The 23,777-nt window shown below is 41.2% G+C and overlaps 1 protein-coding gene across 4 annotated transcripts in view; it reads right to left on the reverse strand.

Moving 5' to 3' along the window:
- Window positions 1-23,777, reverse strand: part of NLGN4X (neuroligin 4 X-linked) — a 271,406-nt gene that overhangs the window by 177,952 nt on the left and 69,677 nt on the right. The window contains exon 4 of one of the 4 annotated variants that reach the window (XM_055085770.1): window positions 1,011-1,027. The exons of the other annotated variants lie outside the window; for them this stretch is intronic. Within the exon in view, the coding sequence (XP_054941745.1) occupies window positions 1,011-1,027 (17 nt within the window). The remainder of the gene's footprint in view (window positions 1-1,010; window positions 1,028-23,777) is intronic. 4 annotated transcript variants of the gene reach the window in all.

The following is a 23,777-nucleotide window of genomic DNA, read 5'->3' on the forward strand; positions in this document are numbered from 1 at the left end:
TTTCTTGTAGATTTCAAGCTTCCAAGATTAATGTTCCAGAAAGTACAACTGAAAATTTAAGTAAAGCACCAACAGTTTAAAAAAATCACCTGGAAATATATCAAATAATCCAGTAGCTCATTCAGAAAGAGAATGTATAAACCATCTTTAATCATTTTAGAGAAGATGACATCCGTTACATGGATGTTATTTGCGATCGTAACAAGACATGCCCTTTGGTGAGGTGAGAAGCTTCATTGTGAAAATTTATAATAATTTTATCGTGTATCATCGTGAAAGGCAAAATGGAGGGAAACTTCCTGGATGCCTAAGGTAAGATAACGGAGGTAACTGAGCAGAACTGTTGTTTCCATTGATGGAAAATAATGATGCAGGAATGAAATAGGCATGAATCTAATACAATAAAAAGCCACTATAATCATCAACAAGCTCAAACTTAATATTCATTAAGTTTTTTCCCCCTAAGCACCTGAGACCACACTATTTGTTACAATGAGACAATGCCCCGATTCTTCAGATGTTTCCAGATTAACAGGGCAGGTAAATAGCAGAAACAACTATTTACAGTTTATATATTTACTGTATATGCACATATATATGTATACATATATCTGTATAACTGAATCACTCTGCTGTACAGCACAAATTAACACCACATCGTAAATCCACTATACTTCAATTTAAAAAATAAAAAAGGTAATAATTGTAGCCAAGAGTTGGTATTCGTGGTCTTTTTGGATAAATGGTGGTGGAGGGAGGGAAAAATACGCCCCGTTAAGACTAGCTTAAGCTGAAAGTTAAAGCCTTTATAACAACAGTGAAATGTTCTGGAATAACATCGAAAAGCAGGGAAGCACAAGTTGTCCAATGAGAACTGTTCTTACTGTGAGGAAGATGTGAACAGAAGATGCAGCCAAGTTACGTGTTTGCAGTTTTGCTCTTCTTCCCGCTATGGCGATGGGACAGGAGGGGACCCCTCGTGAGACTGATATCGTCCTAATTCTGGACACAGCCAGCCTCTCTGCACCTTCTTACACAGCATGGCATCGCTTACATGCACCGTGTGCTTCACGTGGCTGGCGACATATCTGAACGTCTGCTGAAACCCTGCCCTTGCTGTCACAAGCAAGACCTGAATGTGAACAGGGACAACAAGACTTCCTGCCCAACATCACTAATGAACATACTTGGAGAGTGCTTTTTAGCCTGGCTGCTTGAGAGCATAAAAGCAGCACCCAGGGAGCCTTTGGAGCAGCCCAAGGATTAGGCTTGTCAGTGCAACATCTCCATTATGAATTCAGCACCACAGAGAGCCGATGACCACTCAACAGACTACAAAAACATCCACAGCAAATGCATGTCCTTTTTCTCCCCCCGTTTCCCCACGAGCAGAGACAAGGACTAGGGTCCAGTGGATGGTGTGGAGGGCTTACGTGTCCTCTCATTCTCAGGGACCGCGAGAGAAAGCTGGACATAGATTTCCCTGATGTTTGAGGGAGCTTTGGCTGCCTGCATAACCTAGATGTCAGGGACATTTATCTTCACCTTGTCTTTGTCTTTTCCCTTTAAAACAAACGGAACTAATTAAGCCCACAGATGTAAGATTCTGATCTGGGACTAGAAGCCCTCCAACTGTTCCATTTCTACGGGACTCCTCCATTTTTTAGCCTTCGGTTAGCTTTACAATTTACGTCCAGTTGTCTGCTAATTCGAGACCCTCCCCCTGACATGAGTATGTGTGTTCGCTTCCCCTTAGCATCTGCCTTTGCCCCTCCCTCCCGCTTGCTGAGGTCAGGCTGAGTCCACCTTTGGAATCACCCTTGTGTGTATTAGCTCTTCCCCGCAGAGCTTATACTCTAGCAGAGGAAGCAGAGAAAACAGCTCCCTTTCACGGCTGCCTTTTTATCCTTTGTTACTCGTGCCTCATTCCTCACTGAACTTCTGCCCTAAGATCTTTTTTTTTTTTTAACATCTTTATTGGAGTATAATTGCTTTACAATGGTGTGTTAGTTTCTACCTTATAACAAAGTGAATCAGTTATACATATACATATATCCCCATATCCCCTCCCTACAGCTTACCCTTCCCCCTCCCCATGTCCTCAAGTCCATGCTCTAGTAGGTCTGTGTTTTATTCCTGTCCTACCACTAATCTCTTCATGACATTTTTTTTTCTTAGATTCCATATATATGTGTTAGCATACGGTATTTGTTTTTCTCCTTCTGACTTACTTCACTCTGTATGACAGACTCCAGGTCTATCCACCTCATTACAAATAACTCAGTTTCATTTCTTTTTATGGCTGAGTAATATTCCATTGTATGTATGTGCCACATCTTCTTTATCCATTCATCTGTTGATGGACACTTAGGTTGCTTCCATGTCCTGGCTATTGTAAATAGAGCTGCAATGAACATTGTGGTACATGACTCTTTTTGAATTATGGTTTTCTCAGGGTATATGCCCAGTAGTGGGATTGCTGGGTCGTATGGTAGTTCTATTTTTAGTTTTTTAAGGAACCTCCATACTGTTCTCCATAGTGGCTGTATCCATTTACATTCCCACCAGCAGACAAAGGATTAATCTCCAAAATTTATAAGCAACTCATGCAGCTCATTAACAAAAACACAAACAATCCAATCCAAAAATGGACAGAAGACCTAGACACGTCTCCAAAGCAGATATACAGATTGTCAACAAACACATGTAAGAATGCTTAACATCATTAATCATTAGAGGAATGCAAATCAAAACTACAATGAGATATCACCTCACACCAGTCAGAATGGCCATCATCAAAAAATCTAGAAACAGTAAATGCTGGAGAGGGTGTGGAGAAAAGGGAACGCTCTTGCCCTAAGATCTTAAAGTGAGGTCTCCACTCCCTCTCCTCCACCTTGGTCCACGCTACTCAGTATTGACAGAGCCACCGTTCCAGAAACTAGGGCCCGTCACACCTGCAGCCCCAATTAGCCCCAAACTCTTTGCTCTCGCATTCAGCGTGCTCTGGGTCATTCGCGAATCTCGCCCCGGATTCCCGTTGTGCTCCATCCTGGAACATACCCCACGTTCCATAATAAAGGCCCCTTGGTCCTTCCCAAATTCCGTCTCACGCTCCCTTTTTCTGCCACTCTCCCACAGTTCTGCTGGAAACCAGTCAAAACAGCACCTTTCTAGGACTTCTTTCCTAGCGCTACAATCTAAACAGCATTAAGCCTCCCCTGTGTCCCCACAGCACGAGCCCGGGTCATCCCCTGCCCTAGCCTCGAGTTAGTGACACCCGTGTCTTATTTCCCTTACAGCAGAAAGTGAGTTTATTACATTCTTCCCCAGTGGCACCCACTGCACTGCTTTGTACAGATTTGGAACTCAATAAATATTTGCTGTTGGAAGGAATTAATGCCTCGTATAAAAGGACAACAGCACCAAACTCATATATTTCACAATTAGTATAAATGAGAATTAGACTTAAGACTGTTGGTAGACTTTAGCATTGTCCCCGATGGTGAAATTTTACCCAGAAGACCTATGCCATCTTTGCTAAATCTGTGTTACTGCGTACAAACAAAAACAGGATGGAGGCTCATGACAGAAAATTTATTGTGCCATCACAGTATTTTATGCTTTGAAGAAGAAAGATGAGTAACACATGCTCTCTACCCTCATGATTACAGCAGAGGAGGAAAACACACAAGGGTGAGATGAATCAGGGGCTGTTATGAGACAGTATATAAGCAGCTGTGTCATCAATTAGGAAAGAGTAAAATGAAGAGACAGGGGAAAATCTTTTCAAAGTGCGGGGTGAAAGAAGATCAAGAAAGATTACTGCAAGAGGTTAAGGTTGAGCCGAGTTTAAAAAGTGACTACTGAGGGAGTACTAAAGGGTTTCTCCAGAAGGGAACAGGCATCAGAGAGGAAACTGACTGTTAAGCCAGGATGCTGTGACAGGGACTCTGCTCGGTGTTCTTGAATGCCCGCTGAGGGTCTTCCTGGGTTCAACTGAACACGATCATCCAAGGCCACTGGGATGCCAGCCAACGTAGAAGGACACGGGAGAGGAAGCTGAGCTGGTCAGCAGAGCTGCAGCAGGCATCTGGGAGCTATTCACTCACAGGTGACAACTCAGATGCAAAGAGACAAGATCTCTACAAGGTCCGAATCCATGGGGCTTAGCTTCTCCCTAGCGTAGAAACCCCAGACTTCACAGGAGCCAAGACTGCCTACAGATACCCCATGAGCAGAGACTGCAGGACCCCATAGGGAACGTGACAGTTACAGAAGGCAATGCCCTCAGAGAAGTCTAAGGTTGTGGCATCCCCTGTGAATTCTTTTTGTTCTTTATGGTTCCTCCCGGTCCAGATGTCATTTACCAAAATGGTGATCTTCTTCATGGTATGGCAGGTGGCCAAGATCATTGCTTCCATGCCCTTAATCTGGTGGAAAGGAAAACAGAACTAGACAGTCTAATGAAGGTCAGACTCTCATGCAACAGAATGAAGGACTTGTTATCATTTTACCGCAGACACTTTGCATGTCTGAGCCCATTCGATCATCACAGCAATGGCAGACAGTAGGGACAAGTATCACAATTATACAGATGAAGAAACTGAGAATCAGAGAGAGGAAGGTATCACCCCTTGACCATGCAGGAAAAAGCAGTGAAATCAGGAATGAAACCTAGGTCTGTACGATGACAGAGCTCTTATTCCTATTGATTCATGGAGAACCAAGAGTAAAGGTACAGAGGAAAAATGCTCAGCAAAAAGTGTGATAGCAAAGGGACTTCTAGTAGCTAAAGAATCATTTCCGGAGAGCTCGCTGCATGCCAGGCACAGGACTGACACACCTAGCAGTCCGTAATTGTACCAGCAAAATTGTCAAGGAAGCAAGTAATGCAACGCCTTTGGAAGTTACTGAGAAAGATGCACTTGAGTTGACATGGCTACCCTGCCCAATGTGGAGATAGAGACCTTCACAGAGAAGGTTGCATCTGTTAAGAATGTTGAAAAAAGGGGTCCAAGGTCCATTGGATGCTGCCCTGGTCTTCACAGACTTGCTCAGCAGGGATGTAGACAGAATTTGATGCTATAAAGAGCAGGGAAGCACTAAAGTGTTTCCAGTGGAAAAGAAAGGGACCACACCTGCATCTTGTAAAGATAACTAAGTGAGTCACTGAAGAGGGAGGTTCCAGAGAGGGAGACATGGCAATCACATAGAGGGAAGACAACGGGAACTTAAACAGGAGCAGGAGGAGAGAACACAGGGAGGAGAGGTAAGAACTGAGGTCACTCTAGGAGCAACCTGTAACTCCAGTGGTTTTCATTCTCTCATGGAATGGTTCCTCAAGCCAGAAACATGAAATCTTTCTATAGATGTAGCTCCTGCTTTCCCTCCCAATTCTCATCCTTAAAATCAGTCTCCAAGGGCTTCCCTGGTGGCTCAGTGGTTGAGAGTCCGCCTGCCGATGCAGGGGACGCGGGTTCGTGCCCCGGTCCGGGAAGATCCCACATGCCGCGGAGCGGCTGGGCCCATGAGCCATGGCCGCTGAGCCTGCGCGTCCGGAGCCTGTGCTCCGAACCGGGAGAGGCCGCAGCAGAGGGAGGACGCGTACCGCAAAAAAAAAAAAAAAAAAAAAAAAAATCAGTCTCCAAGACACACCAGCTCTACCTGCAAAAATCTGTGCATGAGTCCAATTCCGATAGGATACCATGATATCTACACCACAGACTGAAAGGCTGGTTCAGCATGAGTGCCTGGGGGAAGCAAGAACAGGTCTTGCTTACCCTTTATAAACTATCACAAGGGGAACTAATGTTTAGCATCATAGGTCTCTTACAATGTAAATACAGTGCAACAAAAATGGCTTAATAAATAGCCCCATAAACCGGTGTTACATCAATCCTATCAAACTCAGCCATGACTGCTGGGAATTTCCTGGTGGTCCAGTGGTTAGGACTCAGTGCTTTCACTGCCCTGGGCCCGGGTTCAATCCCTGGTCGGGAACTAAGATCCCGCAAGCCGCGAGGCATAGCCAAAAAAAAAAAAAAAAAAAAAAAGTCAGCCATGGTTGCAACAACTCCGAACACATACATGACCGCAAAATAGATTAAAAGGGCTTCATGCAGTATCATTTAGGGAGACAGAGCTTTTGACTGATTCTGGCAATTCTTCCGGTGGGTCCGACGTACTGTTTTAGAGTTTCGCGGAAGCAAATGTCTTACATATGTAGAATGGACCAGTTCTGCTCATTTCTTAGCAGCTAAGCTTGGTCGATCGATGATGAAATAAATGCTCTGGGGCCAGAGTTGGGACCCTCTCTTCACCAACTCGCAGATGAATTCCCCGTGAAACTTTACCACACAATACAGTCTGCCATGGGATTTGAAGAAAGCTGCAGATGGAAATGCTGGGTGTATTCATCCGCACTCATTATTTTACCACTGACATAAAATACCAATCAATTAGACTAACCCTATTGGTCTTTCTTATTTCCTCAACACAGGAAAACTGGGAGAAAGGAAGTCCCTTTGGCTAATGCTCTTTGCTTCTTTATGTTGTTGCTTCTCGGTGTTTAGCATTTATTTCGAATGGATGCCAAAAACAATTGAGGGACTATTTTTAGCATCACCTGTGATCAGAACCTAAAAGAACAAAATACTAAAAATATTTTCATACTACCAATGTGTTCTTTCCTTAAAATTCTAAATTTAACATTTTTTTTTACCTTTTTCCTTTCACTTCCTCCTACCTCTTAAATATAAAAAGTGATGTACCACCTGCCATGCCTGACATTTGCACCAATGTGTGTTTGAAAATGTTTATGTTCAAATTTTGGGAACTAACGCATAGAGAGAAATTTATATAATGTGGTTCAATATGTTTTTATATGATCTTATTTCATAATTCACTTTAGCATCAATATTATTCTGAAATTTTACAGTTTTATACACCAATATCACCTTATTCCTCCTTAAAATGTTATCTAATCAACTTTTTTTCCTAGCATTAAATAGGAATTGCCCTTTATTTTTTTTCTCATGCACCTTCTTCTTATTTCAGAAAAACTGAGCTAATTATCCAACCACCAACCCACTCAACCAAAATGGAAATTAATATCGAAATCTGGCTTAAGAAAAGACAAGGAATTGTAGGAAGACACTTCTTCACTGCATTTTTCTTTGCTTGGCAAATTATAAGATGCTCTTAGTCTTAGCCCATCACCAGCTTTGGAAACTGCAAATGGGACTTCCAGCAATGCACCATTCATTCATTCATTCATTCATTCATTCATTCATTTATTTATTCATTCTGTGGTATGTGGGCCTCCCTCTGTTGTGGCCTCTCCCGTTGCGGAACACAGGCTCCGGACGCGCAGGCTCATTAGCCATGGCTCACGGGCCCAGCCGCTCCGCGGCATGTGGGATCCTCCCAGACCGGGGCGCGAACCCAGTTCCCCTGCATCGGCAGGCGGGCTCTCAACCACTGCGCCACCAGGGAAGCCCCCAGCAATGCACCTTTTCTAATCCCAAGAGCCACAGAGAAAGTAGGGCTCTCCATAGAGTGACCCTGAACTCTTAACCGTCAAGTTTATTAAATTTCAGCAAACTTGCAAGGCTCTTTCACATGGTGAAAAGACAAATGTGTAGCCCAGAATCTTTGTCTGGGATATATTTGCCCTGTTCTTTGCATTGCTATATTTTTGTCCTTCACCCATCACCATAAATTCCTCATCTTCATAGAGACCTTCCCTGGTCAGGCAATCTTAAGTATCCCCATCACTCACCTAAGTTACCCTCTCAGATCTTAGTTCCCTCATCACGGCTCGTATCACAAGCTGAAATTTCTTTTTCTTCAAATTTTCTTCTTTAAGTATAGTTGATTTACAATGTGTTAGTTTCAGGGATACAGCAAAGTGATTCAGTTACATATATGTATGTGTGTATGTGTGTGTGTATACATACACTTTTTCATATTCTTTTCCATTATGGTTTATCATAAGATATTGACTATAGGTCCCTGTGCCATAGAGTAGAACCTTGTTAGTTATCCATTCTACATATAATAGTTTGCATCTGCTAACCCCAAACTCCTAATTTATCCCTCCTTCACCCCCTTTCCCCTTTGGGAACAATAAGTTTGTTTACTATGTCTGTGAGTCTGTTCTGTTTTGTATTGGGTTGGCCAAAAAGTTCCTTTGGGTTTTTCCATAACATCTTACAGAAGAACCCAAACGAACTTTTTGGCCAACCCAATAAATAAGTTCATTTGTGTCATATTTTAGATTCCACATATAAGTGATGTCCTATGATATTTGTCTTTGTCTGACTTACTTCACTCAGTATGACAATCTCTAGGTCCATCCATGTGGCTGCAAATGGCATTATTTTGTTCTTTTTTATGGCTGAGTAATATTCCATTGTATATATGTACCACATCTTCTTTATCCATTCATCTGTCAATGGACATTTAGGTTGCTTCCATGTCACGGCTATTGTGAATAGTGGTGCTATGAACATTGGGGTGTATGTATCTTTTCAAATTATAATTTTTTTCTGCATGTATGTCCAGAAGTGGGATTGCTGGATCATATGGCAACTCTATTTTTAGTTTTTTAAAGAATCTCCATACTGTTCTCCACAGTGGCTGTACCAATTTAAATTCCTACCAACTGTGTAGGAGGGTTCCCCTTTCTCCACACCCTCTCCAGCATTTGTTATCTGTAGACTTTTTAATGATGGCCATCCTGACCGGTGTGAGGTGCTACCTCACTGTAGTTTTGATTTGCATTTCTCTAATAATTAGTGATACTGAATAGTGCTGCTATGAACATTGGGGTGTATGTATCTTTTCAAATTATAATTTCTTTCTGCATGTATGTCCAGAAGTGGGATTGCTGGATCATATGGCAACTCTATTTTTAGTTTTTTAAAGAATCTCCATACTGTTCTCCACAGTGGCTGTACCAATTTAAATTCCTACCAACTGTGTAGGAGGGTTCCCCTTTCTCCACACCCTCTCCAGCATTTGTTATCTGTAGACTTTTTAATGATGGCCATCCTGACCGGTGTGAGGTGCTACCTCACTGTAGTTTTGATTTGCATTTCTCTAATAATTAGTGATACTGAGCATCTTTCCATGTCCCTTTTGGCCATCTGTGTCTTCTTTGGAGAAATGTCTATTTAGGTCTTCTGCCCATTTTTGGATTGGGTGGGTTGGTTGGTTCAATAAGTGGAGGGGCTCCAAAACGTTGATTTAACCTGCTCCCATGCATCTGTGTTGTCTCCAGTATAAGGTACTCTCTCCTCCTGGCCCTTCTCCACTAACTTCTGATCTCTCGTGACGTCTAGCATCTCACTACTGAGTATGTCCATCCTTGCCATGGTGGTGGTGACGGGGGATGAAGGGAAAGGGTTGTTTCCATGACTACAAAGCACTGCAACTCTAACTACATTCTCCTAACAAAGTATCATCCCCGATGTCCCCTGTGTTATCCAATGATCCCAGCCACTGAGACGAGATGCAGCATTTCCTAATTAATAACTAACTACAAGTACAGTACGGAGAATTTTTAAATTACACTGAAACCATTCAGGAGTGTTTTTCTATTGCTCCCTTACAAGTGGTTTGGGGGCAGCTGAACGAGGTAATTAAATGGTGGACATGCCCTTGTAAAGAAAATTGAGGTGTGCTCTGCTCTTTTATCCTGGTTGCAGGTATGATGCTAACTGTATGTGCACAGTAGCCAGAGAGTCTAGTTGTAAAAGCTGTTAGTCCCACAGCCCTACTCTGAAGACTGCTGAGTCATTTCCTTGCCCTAATTTTCCGTTTCCATGTCTATAAAATGTAGTCAATAAATAATCTCATTTTCTGGCCCTACTATGAAAATTCAGATAAGGTTGCCTTTCCTTGTCTACTCAAAAGCCAACTAGCAGAGATGCACGTCCTAACCTCCTCATTTGATCTAGCTCCACCTCAAGCCCTGCCAACCCCCATCCTTCCTTAACAACCACAGGAGTCCCTTATGACCACCTGACCCACTTTATAGTCCTGAGTCTACCTTTTCAAGTTCATTTCCCCACAACAGAACGTGCAAGTCAGGGCAGCAGGGAGCCATTGGAGCTGAGGCCAGCTCTGTCCTCAGTGCTGGGCACGTAGTTGCAGTTAAATAAACCCTTGTTTCACATGAGAATAAATTTCCTAACACACTTAATCGTATCTGGCACAGAGTAAACGGTCAATGTGAGTTGCATTCATGTGTCTAAAATACCAAGGAGCCACTGGCATCATTCTCTATGTCATCTTTGTCACACAGAGGGAAAAAGGAACTTACATTTATTGTAAAATTCACAGCTTCAAGGAATGCTTACCACAATCCTATGGTGTCTTATTATCCCAGTTTTCCAGGGAGTTGCATTAATTCTCCCTGGATCGCACAGGGGAGATTTCAAACAAGATCCATCTGACTCAAATGTACTCTTTCCTCAGGGTGAAAAGGCTCTCCGTTCTAGGCCATCTGCTCTACAATGAGTTGGGTGAAGCAGATATATCCCCACGTCATCTTGAGGAGCTATCTACTTATTTAGGAGGGGAGATGATGCAAATGTATGAAAAATATAGTATGAGTCCTGTGAACGTGAAAATATTTGAGTTTTAGGTCCAAGCAAATGTCCGTTCCGTACAGTTCAATCTCATATGTACCAAGAAGAAAGTCTTACGTTTCCAGTGAGTGGTCCTGACATTCAGCATCCAAGTCAGAGATTCTTCATCTTTTCTGGGTCACAGACTTTTTTGAGGAGACATTCCTTTCAAGGGAAAATACATTCTCACTTACTGAAGTGCCATAAATGTTAGGGGGGCTTCTTGGGCCCCCTGGGGATCCACGGGGCTTAGCTGACAACATCTAGCTCCAAGGACGCAAAACTATCTTCGGTTTGACTGAAAGGTGATATATAAAAGGTTCATGGTGTCAGACTTTTAGGACTAAGTGGAAATTTGAGACCTAAATGAAACACATTAAGAGGTACAAACTACCAGATGTAAAACAAATAAGTCACGGGGATGTAACATACAGCACAGGGAATATGGTCAATAATATTCTATGAACTTTGTATGGTGTGTAATCGATTAAAAAATATCAAATTACTGTGTTGTACACCTGAAACTACCATCATATTGTAATTCAACGACACTTTAATAAAAATACATAAATAAAAGTAGCACATCTTTCTTTTCGGATCTAAATGTCGTCTCAAGGGGTCGGCGCGTTTACTGACAGCCATTCAGGCCATAGAGAATAAAAGCAAACTCTCTATTATTTGGAAGGAATATATTTAGCCTGGAGATTCTCCCTAGGAAAACAACCACCATGGTGCCTTTCTTTAGAAAACAAATTGACCTCTAGTTGATACAAGACTCTACAGTATCTAATGTCATACTGAAGCCTTGATAAACAATTTTCCGAGCGTTTCAAAGCTCACAGACAGAAAAAGTGACTGTGCAGTAGAGGGACAGATGGGAAGATCTTGGGCAAGGATTTCAGACCAGAGGCTTGTCCATAATACTTCCCTCCGCGGCTACCAACTACTCATTTGTCTATAGGTAGGATTCACATCTTTATGATAAGGTTTAGACCACAGGATCTTTAGAGATGACTGGAAAACACAGTCTACAGGCAGGGATGCACAGATCTGCATCACTTTTAAGATAATCAACTCACAAGAACCCTGTTACACAGTTGGTGGGAATGTTAAGTTGGTGCAGTCACTGTGGAGAACAGGATGGAGGTTCCTTCAAAAACTAAGAATAGACCTACCACAGGATCTAGCAATCCCACTCCTGGGCAGGTATCTGGAGAAGACCATAATTTGAAAAGATATATGCACCCCTACCTTCACAGCAGCTCTACTTACAATAGCCAAGATGTGGAAGCAACCAAAATGTCCATCGACAGATGAATGGATAAAGAGGATGTGGTACATATAAACACTGGAATATTACTCAGCCATGAAAAAGAATGAAATAATGCCATTTGCAGCAACATGGATGGACTTAGAGATTATCATACTAAGTGAAGTAAGTCAGACAGAGAAGCACAAATATCATATGATATCACTTATATGTGGAATCTAAAATATGATACAAATGAACTTATATACAAAGGAGAAACAGACCCACAAAACACGGAAAACAAACATGGTTACTGAAAGGAAAGTGGGGGGAAGAGATAAATTAGGAGTTTGGGATTAACAGATCACACTACTATTTATAAAAGAGATAAGCAACAAAGACCTTCTGTATAGCACAGGGAACTATACTCAATATTTTGTAATAACCTACAAGGGAAGAGAGTCTGAAAAAAAATAGGTATTTATGTACGTATAACTGAATCACTTTGCTGTACACCTGAAACTAACACAACATTGTAAATCAACTATAGTTCAATTTAAAAAAAAGAAGGCAGATAAAAGGTGGTCAAAAAAAAAAAAAAAAAAAAAAAAGAATATATGTAAGGGTCACCACCGAAGCAAAAAGTCACCTGACATTACAGTATGAAATAACAGAAAGTTGTGAATGTAACAGTAATTCTCTTTACCCAATGCCTACACGCACACTTTCACAAGCAACATGTGTGTTGCCTGCAATTATTTTCCTTTTTGCTAGGTTATATTTGTTCTGATTGCCTTTACTGAAATGCAATTAGGTGTCTGTTGAGTCTCATAAAAAGATTTAGCTTGCTTAAAAAAAGCCATCTGATAAAGTAAAATAAAAACAGACTGCCACCAATTAATATGGTAAATATACTCTGCATTTAGACTGTTAGAATAAAGCTTTTAAATTTTTATTTTATGTATTGGGTTGGCCAAAACCCAGAGGAACATTTTGGCCAACCCAATACAATTCTACTTAAACAGTGTGGTTATCAGGTTTTCTTCGCTAACAGAAACAAAATACAGGGTGGGCAGAGAAGCAAACAAGACAGCTGGTCTACCTCATGGTGGAGAGGTGGCTAATGCTACCTCCAAACTCCGTGGACCACTTGATACTGTTCCCTGTGGTGGAAGGTCCCAGAATCACTCCAGGTTGGTAAAGTCCAGGCATCAGGGTGAGAAGGTATGTCTGGGCAAGACCTTCCTCCCAGTCAGCTGGTCTGCTGGACAGTGTGGTCCCGACAAGAGGAAAGGATTTGCTTCCCTGGGGAGGGAGGCTGAGAAACATGCCAGAGGCAAACCACTCAATTAAAAGCACAATGTCAGGGGCACAAAAGGACACCGGGTCTGGAAGGCATGACGCCATCTCATTAGAGCAAATATTTTCCTTTCATCATTAACTCCACCTCCTGCCCATGTTCTAGAAACCAGAAACCAAAAACCTGGAACAAATCCCAAGAGGAATCAAATGCGAGGTGATGCAAGAGAAATGAGGCAATGTTACTTTCCAACACTTGGATAATGCTCCCAACAGGAATTATTCTTATTGAAGACTGAGAAGAAAAACCAAGAGACCCCTTATGTTTCTTCACCTCTGCTATGATGCGTAAAGGCTTGCACGATTCATGTCTCATTCTCTTAAATTCTCAACACATCACACAAATAAATATTTTAATAATTCACTGAATAATTTTCCAAAATAACTCCACACACACCCCCACTTTTTTTTGACCTGAACTCACCCGAGGGGATCCTATGGTTCTAATATTCTGTAATTTGGCAAAAAAAATGATCTGTCTCATGCATTTGTCAATCCAGATATTATTTGCTAAGAAATTTTTAAGATAAATGAGCTAAGCATCAGAAATACAGACACATCAAAACACACATATACACACACACACACACACACAACCCCTCTATCTGTCTCCTAAAAAAAAAATTCTCTCTCTCTCCTTTCCCTCCCTCCCTTCCTCGTTCCCTCTCCCTCCTTCCCTCCCTCCTTCCCTCTTCTCTCTCCAAAAAAAGAAAAAAAAATGAACAGGAAAAAACCTTTTTACTGGATTTAATAAATGACTGGGAGCTTCCCAGATGGAGAGTGGGGTGAGGATATCTGAGTACAGCTCATCAGAAGGAAGGCTGGGGGCGCATGGGAGGGCAGGGTGTGCTCAGGGGCCTGTGAGCATAAATGAGCTAAGCATCAGAAATACAGATACATCAAAACACACATATACACACACACACACACACACACAACCCCTTTATCTGTCTCCTAAAAAAAAAATTCTCTCTCTCTCCTTTCCCTCCCTCCCTTCCTCGTTCCCTCTCCCTCCTTCCCTCCCTCCTTCCCTCTTCTCTCTCCAAAAAAAGAAAAAAAAATGAACAGGAAAAAACCTTTTTACTGGATTTAATAAATGACTGGGAGCTTCCCAGATGGAGAGTGGGGTGAGGATATCTGAGTACAGCTCATCAGAAGGAAGGCTGGGGGCGCATGGGAGGGCAGGGTGTGCTCAGGGGCCTGTGAGCTGTTTGCTCCGAGGAACAAGAGCACGGGGTAGATGGGAGAAAGCGGAGGGAACTGAACTGGAAATGGGAGACCCGGGCATATTTTAAAGCTCCTTCTGTCTTGTGCAAGAGTTCTCCCAGGTGGTAAACAGGGAGATTCAGTCATGATTTGTCTCCAATTAGGAAATGAAGTCATCGGCTCTGAGAAGTGGGAAGACGCTTATGATGGGAGCATGGAGGATGGACTGGAGGGGCAGGAGTGACAAATTAAAAAGCCACCCAACTGAGATAATGAAAACTAGAAGAACAGCAGTCCCCACGGACATCGAGCAGAGAGCACGTATTCAGGGATCTTTCCCAGGGTAGAAATGATGGGATATCGATGGCCATTTACATGAGAAGTAAAACACAACTGAGTTCATATCTTGGACATGTTGATAGGTTGGGTACCAATGACCAACCTGAGGGTGCAGAGAGGAATAGGTTTTAGGGGAAAATAATCTGTCAAACATATGGACATGTTGAGTTTGGAGGGTCTATGGAACCTTCCAAGAGAGGCTTCTAAGAGCAGTGAAGGATGCAAACACTGGAAATGAAGTTGGTAGTCTGGGTTGCAAATAGAGACAAGAATTGTTCACACAGAGGTGGCAGCTGAAGCTACATGGATGGAAGGAATCAGTCAGAGATGAAAGGTCAAGAGGAGAATGGAGACAAGAACAGAAAAACTGGGTGAGGCCAATATTTAAGAATAAAAGCAGAAGAAAGTGAAGGACCTCTCAAAATTGTGGAAGAGAAACAGAAGCAGACTGACAGATAAAGAGAACAGACTTGTGGTTGCCAAGGGGGAGGTGGAGTGACGAGGGAAGGATTGGGAGTTTGGGGTTAGCAGATGCAAACTAGTATGTATGGGATGGATAAACAACAAGGTCCTACTGTAGAGCACAGGGAACTAGATTCAATACCCTGTGATAAACCTCAGTGGAAAAGAATATAAAAAAGAATATATACATGTATAACTGAGTCATTCTGCTGTAGAGCAGAAATTAACATAGCACTGTAAATCAACTATAATTCAATAAAATAAGTTTAAAAAAAAGAACTGCGGAATAGAACCAGAACATAGTGATACTATGAAAACCAAGGAGGGAAGACAGGGCAAAAGTGACAAGTGCCCATAAACATGAGATTTTTAAGACCATGACTAAGGAGTCGTCACAGGGTTCGGCAGTGTAAACTTTCCCGGTCGTGCTGCAGTGAGATGATTTAGCCTGAGATGGGGGAGGGGAGCCAGTCTGGAAGAACTGGAAGAGGAAGAATGAAATGAAAATTGTGATTTCAAAGAATATGACTATTAATGGAAGGAGAAAGATATGTCATCATGTAAAACGGTGTAGCCACTATGGGAAACAGTATGGAAGTTCATCAAAAAACTAAAAAGAGAGCTACTATGTGATCCAGCAATTCCACTTCTGGCATTTGTCCAAAGAAAATGAAAACACGAATTCGGAAGGATATCTGCACCCCTATATTCACTGCAGCGCTATTTACAATAGCCAGGACATGGAAGCCACCTAACTGTCCATCCACAGCAAAATGGATAAAGAAGATGTGGTACATATATGCAGTGGAATACTACTCAGCCATAAAAAAGAATGAAATAATGCCATTTGAAGCCACATGGATGGACCTAGAGATGATCATACTAAGTGAAGTAAGTCAGAAAGGGAAAGACAAATACCATATGATATCACTCATATGTGGAATCTAATTTTAAAAATGATACAAATGAACTTATTTACAAAACTGAAACAGACTCACAGATTTCAAAATCAAATTTATGGTTACCAAAGGGGAAACATGTGGGGAAGTGATAAACTGGGAGATTGGGACTGACACACACACACACACACAACTATATATAAAATAGATAACCAATAAGCACCTAGTGTATAGCACAGGGAACTCTACTCAGTACTCTGTAATGACCTTTATGGGAAAAGAATCTAAAAACGAGTGGATATACGGGTATGTATAACTGAGTCATTTGCTGTACCCCTGAAACGAACACAACGTTGCAAATCAACTATACTCCAATGAAAATTTTTAAAAAAAGAATTCGGAGTAGAACTTGGACTTCAGTGATGATCTCCAGGGTGATGATAAAGACAGCTCAGATGCAATGCTGGGGAAGGGGTTAGGAACAGAAAGGGGAGAAGTTTGAGGAATGAGAACGTCCTAATGAGGACGTGGGAGATGGCTGAAATCTTCCAAATAGAGATCAAGAAGCTTATATGTGTCCATTCTTTCTAGTTCCTTTGAGTCAATGCTGATTTCAGAGACAGAACACCAATGTTTCAACAGCCCTATTAGGGACTTCCCTGGTGGTCCAGTGGTTAAGACTCCGTGCTCCCAATGCAGGGGGCCCGGGTTTGATCCCTGGTTAGGGAGCTACATCCCACCTGCCGCAACTAAAGGTGCTGCAGGCTGCAACTAAGACCTGGTGCAGCCAAATAAATAAATATTTTTTTTAAAAACATCCCTGTTAAAGGACAGAGGGACCCTCATCCTTTAGTTGTATGATGAAACCACCCTTTCTCCAACTATTTATGTCATAGGCGGGGTTTCGGGCATCTATTGTTGTCTGAGGTTCCCCTAGCCAGAATTCACACTGCATTCCAAGTCTGGACAGAGACTCTGTTAACACAGGCTCAGGGAATGTTTCCCAACGTTTACAATTCCGTCTCTGAAGACGCTCCTAGCTTGCTGGACCACTGAAGCACATGGCGCCTGGCACAGAGCAGGGCCTGAAATATGCTCTGGTTGATGATGTGGATCACGCCAGACTTGAGAGCATCGCTACAGCGATGCTGATTCACGGTGCCCTTTCTCAGGGGTGACTGACAGCTCAGGACCACTCTTCTCTAAAGGATCTGAGCCAGGCAAAGGGCAGGGTTAAGGAGCAGCCCACACACTGCAAGGTTAATCTGGAAGAGGGTGAGGGTAGCCTGGGGGGTTTTAGCAGAGCAGCTCTCTGCTTGGGCGTGCTCTGCCATTTCTTAGTTCCAGTGTCTTTATTTTTTTAAAAAAAAACTTTTTATTTTATATTGGAGTAGAGTTGATTAACAATGTTGTGTTAGTTTCAGGCATACAGCAAAGTGATTCAGTTATACATATACATGTATCTATTCTTTCCCTTTTAGTTGTCTGGGTTGTTAACATGGTTTTCCTGGATGTTACACAGATTCACACCGGCTATTGCACAGCAGTGCTGTAAAAAGCAAGCCAGGAAACTCACAAAAGCACTAAAAAAATTTTAACTAGTATTATTGTGACCACCACTGTTACTATTACTTGTTGGAGGGTGGAGTATGTTTCCGTAAAGCTCAGAAGGAATCTGTCCAACAGACTGGATGCTGCTGGAATTATGAGAAGCACGCAGATGTGCGCCAACTCCCTAGGTCTGGGAAAGACAAACTGATGTAGAAGTTAACGAGTGGCTTGGGGGAGGCCGGGGAAATAAGGTTTAGGGAAGAAAGAAAATGTTTTCATGTGTAATGGCTCCTTTCAGGATATGAAATATCATTTTTGAAAGCTAAGATGTTATAAATTAGGTAGTGCATTGCTCATTTCTCCAAGGACTCAGCCAAACGGAGCAATGAATAATAGGAAACGTTATAATAAAACAGAACTACGTGCAAGCCATAGGGTCCCCTGAGTTGATTCCCCTGAAACAACGAACCACAGGAAAACTTCCGGAAACTTCTGAGATCCCTTGCCCAAATCTCAAAATCAGAGTGATGGATACAATCCATCAATCTTTCTCCGTACTGTTAAGGGGTTGGTCTCATTTATTGCAACGCACGGCTTTCCTCCACGCACAGAAACTTTGACTAAATTGATCTGGGCAAGTATTATCCCATCAGCTGAGTCCAAATCCTAACCTGTGTTATTCTTCTCTGACCTATTAAAATACCTGCTCTGTCCATGGGTTCTCACACACACACAGATCTGCACAGCCTTCAGTATGATCTTAAAAATATTCACATTTATTGTGAAGAATTCAAAAAGTGCATAGGCGTAGGAACAGTTATAGTTTTCACTTTCTCTGCCAATCTCTACCTCTCCCCAGGGGCAGAGTACCTTACTCCACTTCATAGAGGTAAAAACCATTAAGGCGTTTCTGGGCTTTTTTCTAGGCAGTGACATGCACAAACATATTCACGCATGGAACATTTTAAATACGTATGTGTACCTACATGCACGTGTGTGAATTTTTATATATGTACATACCCAAGTAACTCTCTAGGCACATACAGATTTCAGAGGTTTGTATGAATATTATGTATCTTCATATTTTGCTTTGTTTCTTCCCTTACAAGTGAAAACTAGTTTGTAAGTGTACACCGTAATTCATTTACTCATTCCCTGATTGAGAGAAATTTCAGTCTCAATGGACACTGAGGTCCATGCATGCTACAGACTGAATATTTGTGTCCCCTCAAAATTCGTATGTTGAAATCTAATCCCCAGGGTGATGGTATTTGGAGGTGAGGTTTTTTTGGAAGGCAATCAGGTCATGAGGGAGGAGCCCCCATGAATGGAATTAGTGCCCTTAAAAAAGAGATCCCAGAGAGCTCCCTCACCCCCTCCACCATGTGAGGACACAGCGAGAAAATGGTCTCTGTGAACCAGGAATCAGGTTCTCACCATATACCAGATCTGTTGGCACCTTGATCTTGGACTTCCAGCCTCCAGAACTGTGAGAAATAAATGTCTGTGGTTTATAAACCCCCCAGTCTGTGGTATTTTTGTTACAGCAGCTCAAATGAATGAAGACAGTGAATCTTTGCACTTAATTATATAGGATAGATTCCTGGGAGAGAACTGCTGGAGAGAAAAGTAATCTCTTTTTAAATTTTAATATATAATACCCAATTTCCTTCAAAATGCTCCATCAGTTCATCACCCAAACTAGCAAAGTGTGGGAATGCTCATTTGACCACGCCCACAGATAAATGAATTTAGCTTTGCCATTAAGCTAGGCAAAAGTATAACAGCATAAAGTCAAATAAAACAAAATTGATTTGCCTTTCTTTAAATATGAATGGGTTCGGGCATTTCTACTAATGAGTTTTAGACGTTTTACTTCTTCAACTATGAGCTTCCTAATAGTTCTGACAGAGTCACTTGCAAGTTATTCCTCTATATATTTTTGGTGCTATTTAATTTCCTGCTTTTATTCTCAATTTGCTGTTCTTATCTACACACAACTTCCGTATCTTCCCGGCAGCATTTCTCTGTCTACAATTCACAGTGGGGCAGGTATTTTGCACAAGCCAAAATTTGCAGATCTATGAGAGGGGAAAGGTGAAAAATGGCCCCAAATGCCAACTAAAGCAGTTTCGTTTTCTATGTGACATGTGTCACGCTCCATGCACGGAACGTTTTAAATTGCACATCCGACCGTTTGAACGATAGCAGCAAGTCCCAAGAGGAAATGTTACGGTCTTCACTTTGTATCCTGACGCCCTTGCAGATGCCATTTTTCACGGTCCATGGCTATAGAGTTTATGATAAGACCATCAAGGTGCCTGAAACTAGCCATCAACATGTGAACAGTTTTCCATCAAGGGGAACAGGAGGCACACGCATGGCACCGTGTCGGGGAGAGTACCTTCCTCTGCTTTTATTCAGGAACGGTGCTGCATGATACCACACGACTTGATCCGTGATAAAAAGGAAATCAGCTCTCAATATGGTGTTATGTAGTATAAGCCAAGCAAATCCCTCCATCGCCATTTTAAGAACAGAATTATTTTATGCTATTAGATGACTAAAGAGGGCTTGTGTAAGTCTTTCATCAATGACCCTTAGGGATTTAAAACTGGAAAGGAAAAAATAATCTTCCACTTTCTCCATCCAAGCACCAAAGCTACTATTTTATATGTAGCTTTTTACCCAAAGTAATGATAGATGCTGTTGAGTTTTGAATATGTTTGATGATAATATAAAAATAAACGGATATTGAATATAATGCCAGGCTCACATAGATAATGATTTTAAATTAACGAACACATCTCTTTACAAACAATGGGAGAACAATTCACATCATACAACGAAGAAAAGGAATACGTCTGGTCATTTACATTTGGGTACACTTAACAAGGTAAGAAAAATAATTGAACTGTAAAAATTGTTGTGATTTAAGAATTAATAACCTAAAATGAAGTATTAAGAAGTGCCTCTCAATTATTTCAACTACATTTTCTTTAAGGAGAAAAGATTTCTGGTTATATGGATTTGGTATTAAAGTAATGTAACGATACTCTGTGATAATCTAAATGGGAAAAGAATTTGAAAAAGAATAGATACATGTATATGTATAACTGAATCACTTTGCTGTACACCTGAAACTAACACAACATTGTTAATCAACTACACTCCAATATAAAATAAAAATTTAAAAAAGAAGATAAAATAAAAAACCCTACCTTTCTGAGCATAAAATAATAAAATAATCTAACTATTTTTTTGAAATATTGAAAAAATAAACTAACATGGACATGCATTCTAAACTGTGAATTTTCATGTGAAATTAAGGAAAACACAACTATTTAAAAATTTTTAAGTTTTCTAGGAAAACACATCTTGACAATCTTTTTTTTTTTTCCAAAATGTTCATCCATTATTTCTTTCATGTATTTTAACTTTCAGTTCATGAAGCTAAAGCATCAGTGTAGGCACTGAGATTTTGTTTTGTTATAAACTGACCATGAAATGCAACCATCTTGGGCTTCCCTGGTGGCGCAGTGGTTGCGCGTCCGCCTGCCGATGCAGGGGACACGGGTTCGCGCCCCGGTCTGGGAGGATCCCACATGCCGCAGAGCGGCTGGGCCCGTGAGCCATGGCCGCTGAGCCTGCCTGTGCGTCCGGAGCCTGTGCTCCGCAACGGGAGAGGCCACAACAGCGTGAGGCCCGCGTACCACAAAAAAAAAAAAAAAAAAAAAAAAGAAATGCAACCATCTTGATGATGACAACAATTATTGCAACGTCAAGAATCCCAGGGATGGAAATTCTCAAAGATAATCATTATTCGGCATAAAGAAGTCAGTCATTCTTTTGGTAACTGGCAGGACAGTACCCTAAGATCTGTTCTGATGCTTCTTAGTAGCCAATCAAGTTAAAGGTTTAAATTACTGCTTTCCAGAAGAAATAAACTAAAGAGATATCACCTTACAAAAGTAACGCATGTACAGCATGTATCAAGTAATGCCACAGATCCTTCAAATTAACAGGAGCATCTGTCATGATACTGACCCATAAAAGTCCAGGAAACACAAATTTTACATCTAAAATGTTTCAACCATCTTCACTTCCTCATGTATCAGAGGAGGAAGATCAGCACCTTATATGACATGGAAGAGCATGCACCATCTTGCCCAAACCTACTTTCCCATTCGGGATCCACCATTCTCCCAATGCCCAGAACTATGTGCCACCCTGGGTTTGCTCAAGCCCAGCATGGGAACTTCACCCCGTTTGTTTGTTTGCACTGTTCTTTCCACTGAACCCTTTTTTCACTGGCTCATCAAAACCTGATTCAGCCATCAAATCTGAGAAGATAACATATGGAGCCTCCTGTCTGTCTCCACAACTCTTGTTACACGGATTCACACACAACGTATAATGCAACCTCTCATTCACAAGAGGATCTCAGCCTCAGAACCGTCTTGATCTGTCTCACGACCAAACCCTCTGCCCTACACCACGCCTGGTACCTAGAATGCGACGCATACACGTCTGTTGCCTTGGCTTCGTTTTATCACAGAAATTAGATGTGAGATTAAAGGAAAATAAAACTACCAAACCAACTTTCGGTTATGATCAAAACGCTTTGCTTATACAGGGAAGAAGTAAATAAACTATTTCCTCCAAGAGCATAATTGAGGGAACTTCTCCGTTTTGAAATGTTCACTGGGTGACAATGATTATGTCACATGGCATCGGGGTTCATCCTATCTGAGACAGTGATGTAACCCATGGCAACGCCATGCACACATCACAGGGCATTAGTGATGGAGAGGGACAGCTGTTTGGCTTTACCATCCAACCAGTCCAGGGGATCACTCCCCTCACCATGAAAAATGTGTTGTATCTCCTTTATCCTAGTTCCAGTATCACATTTTCAAAGCTTGCTTTGAGTTCTTTTGGCTGTATCCTCACAAATACAGTAGCACACCAGTAAAATTTAGACAACTCAAAACATGCATGTTTCTGTACTATGTTTTATGATTTTCTATTAACTGTTTACCCCCTTAGGTATTCTATTTTTAATTACTATTTATCATTTATATTACTATGTGACATTTATATATTATATAGTTATATTATTTGTTATACATGCTATGCTTATTGTTGATATTATCCTACTTAAAATATTACTTCTGAGTAATATTTTGCAATGAGAGGACGCCTGTCATGATGGAAAGAGTTTTCAACATCGTATAATCATCAGTTTCCCAAGGTCCCTAAATCATTAGCACTTCCCTGATCTTCCTTTCAAATACGTATCATTCCTATGAGCATTTATTACAGAAGATTTTCATAATATATACTTATTTCATTATTTGTCATATATACATTAACTATTATTGATGTTACCATATTTAAATCATTATTCCTTGAGTAATACACTGCACCAAGCATGACTCTTAGAGGGCACTTGCCCTAAAGGCAATAGCTTCTGAAATCATAAATCATGAGGTTGCATGTGGTAGATAACAATGCTTTTTATTAATTTATTTTTTTAAATTGAAGTACAGTTGATTTACAATGTTTTAATTTCTGGTGTACAGCAAATGATTCATATATTTTCTTTTTCATATTCTTTTTCATTATGGTTTATTACAGGATACTGAATATAGTTCCCTGTGCTCTACAGGAGGGCCTTGCTGTTCATCTATTTTATATATAGTAGTGTGCATTTGCTAATCCCAAATTCCTAATTTATCCCTCCCTCACCCCTGTTCACCTTTGGTAACCATAAGTTTGTTTTCTATGTCTGTGAGTCTGTTTCCGTTTCAAAAATAAGTTCATTTGTGTCATATTTTAGATTCCACATATAAGAGATATCATATGGTATTTGTCTTTCTCTGTCTGACTTACTTCACTTAGTATTGATCATCTCTAGGTCCATCCATGTAGCTGCAAACGGCATTATTTCATTCATTTTTATGGCTGAGTAGTACGCCATTGTATATATGCACCACATCTTCTTTATCCATTCCTCTGTCGATGGACACTCAGGTTGCTTCCATATCCTGGCTATTGTAAATAGTGCTTCTA

This window comes from Physeter macrocephalus, chromosome 7, assembly GCF_002837175.3.
Source record: "Physeter macrocephalus isolate SW-GA chromosome 7, ASM283717v5, whole genome shotgun sequence".
In the NCBI taxonomy this organism is placed as follows: domain Eukaryota; kingdom Metazoa; phylum Chordata; class Mammalia; order Artiodactyla; family Physeteridae; genus Physeter; species Physeter macrocephalus.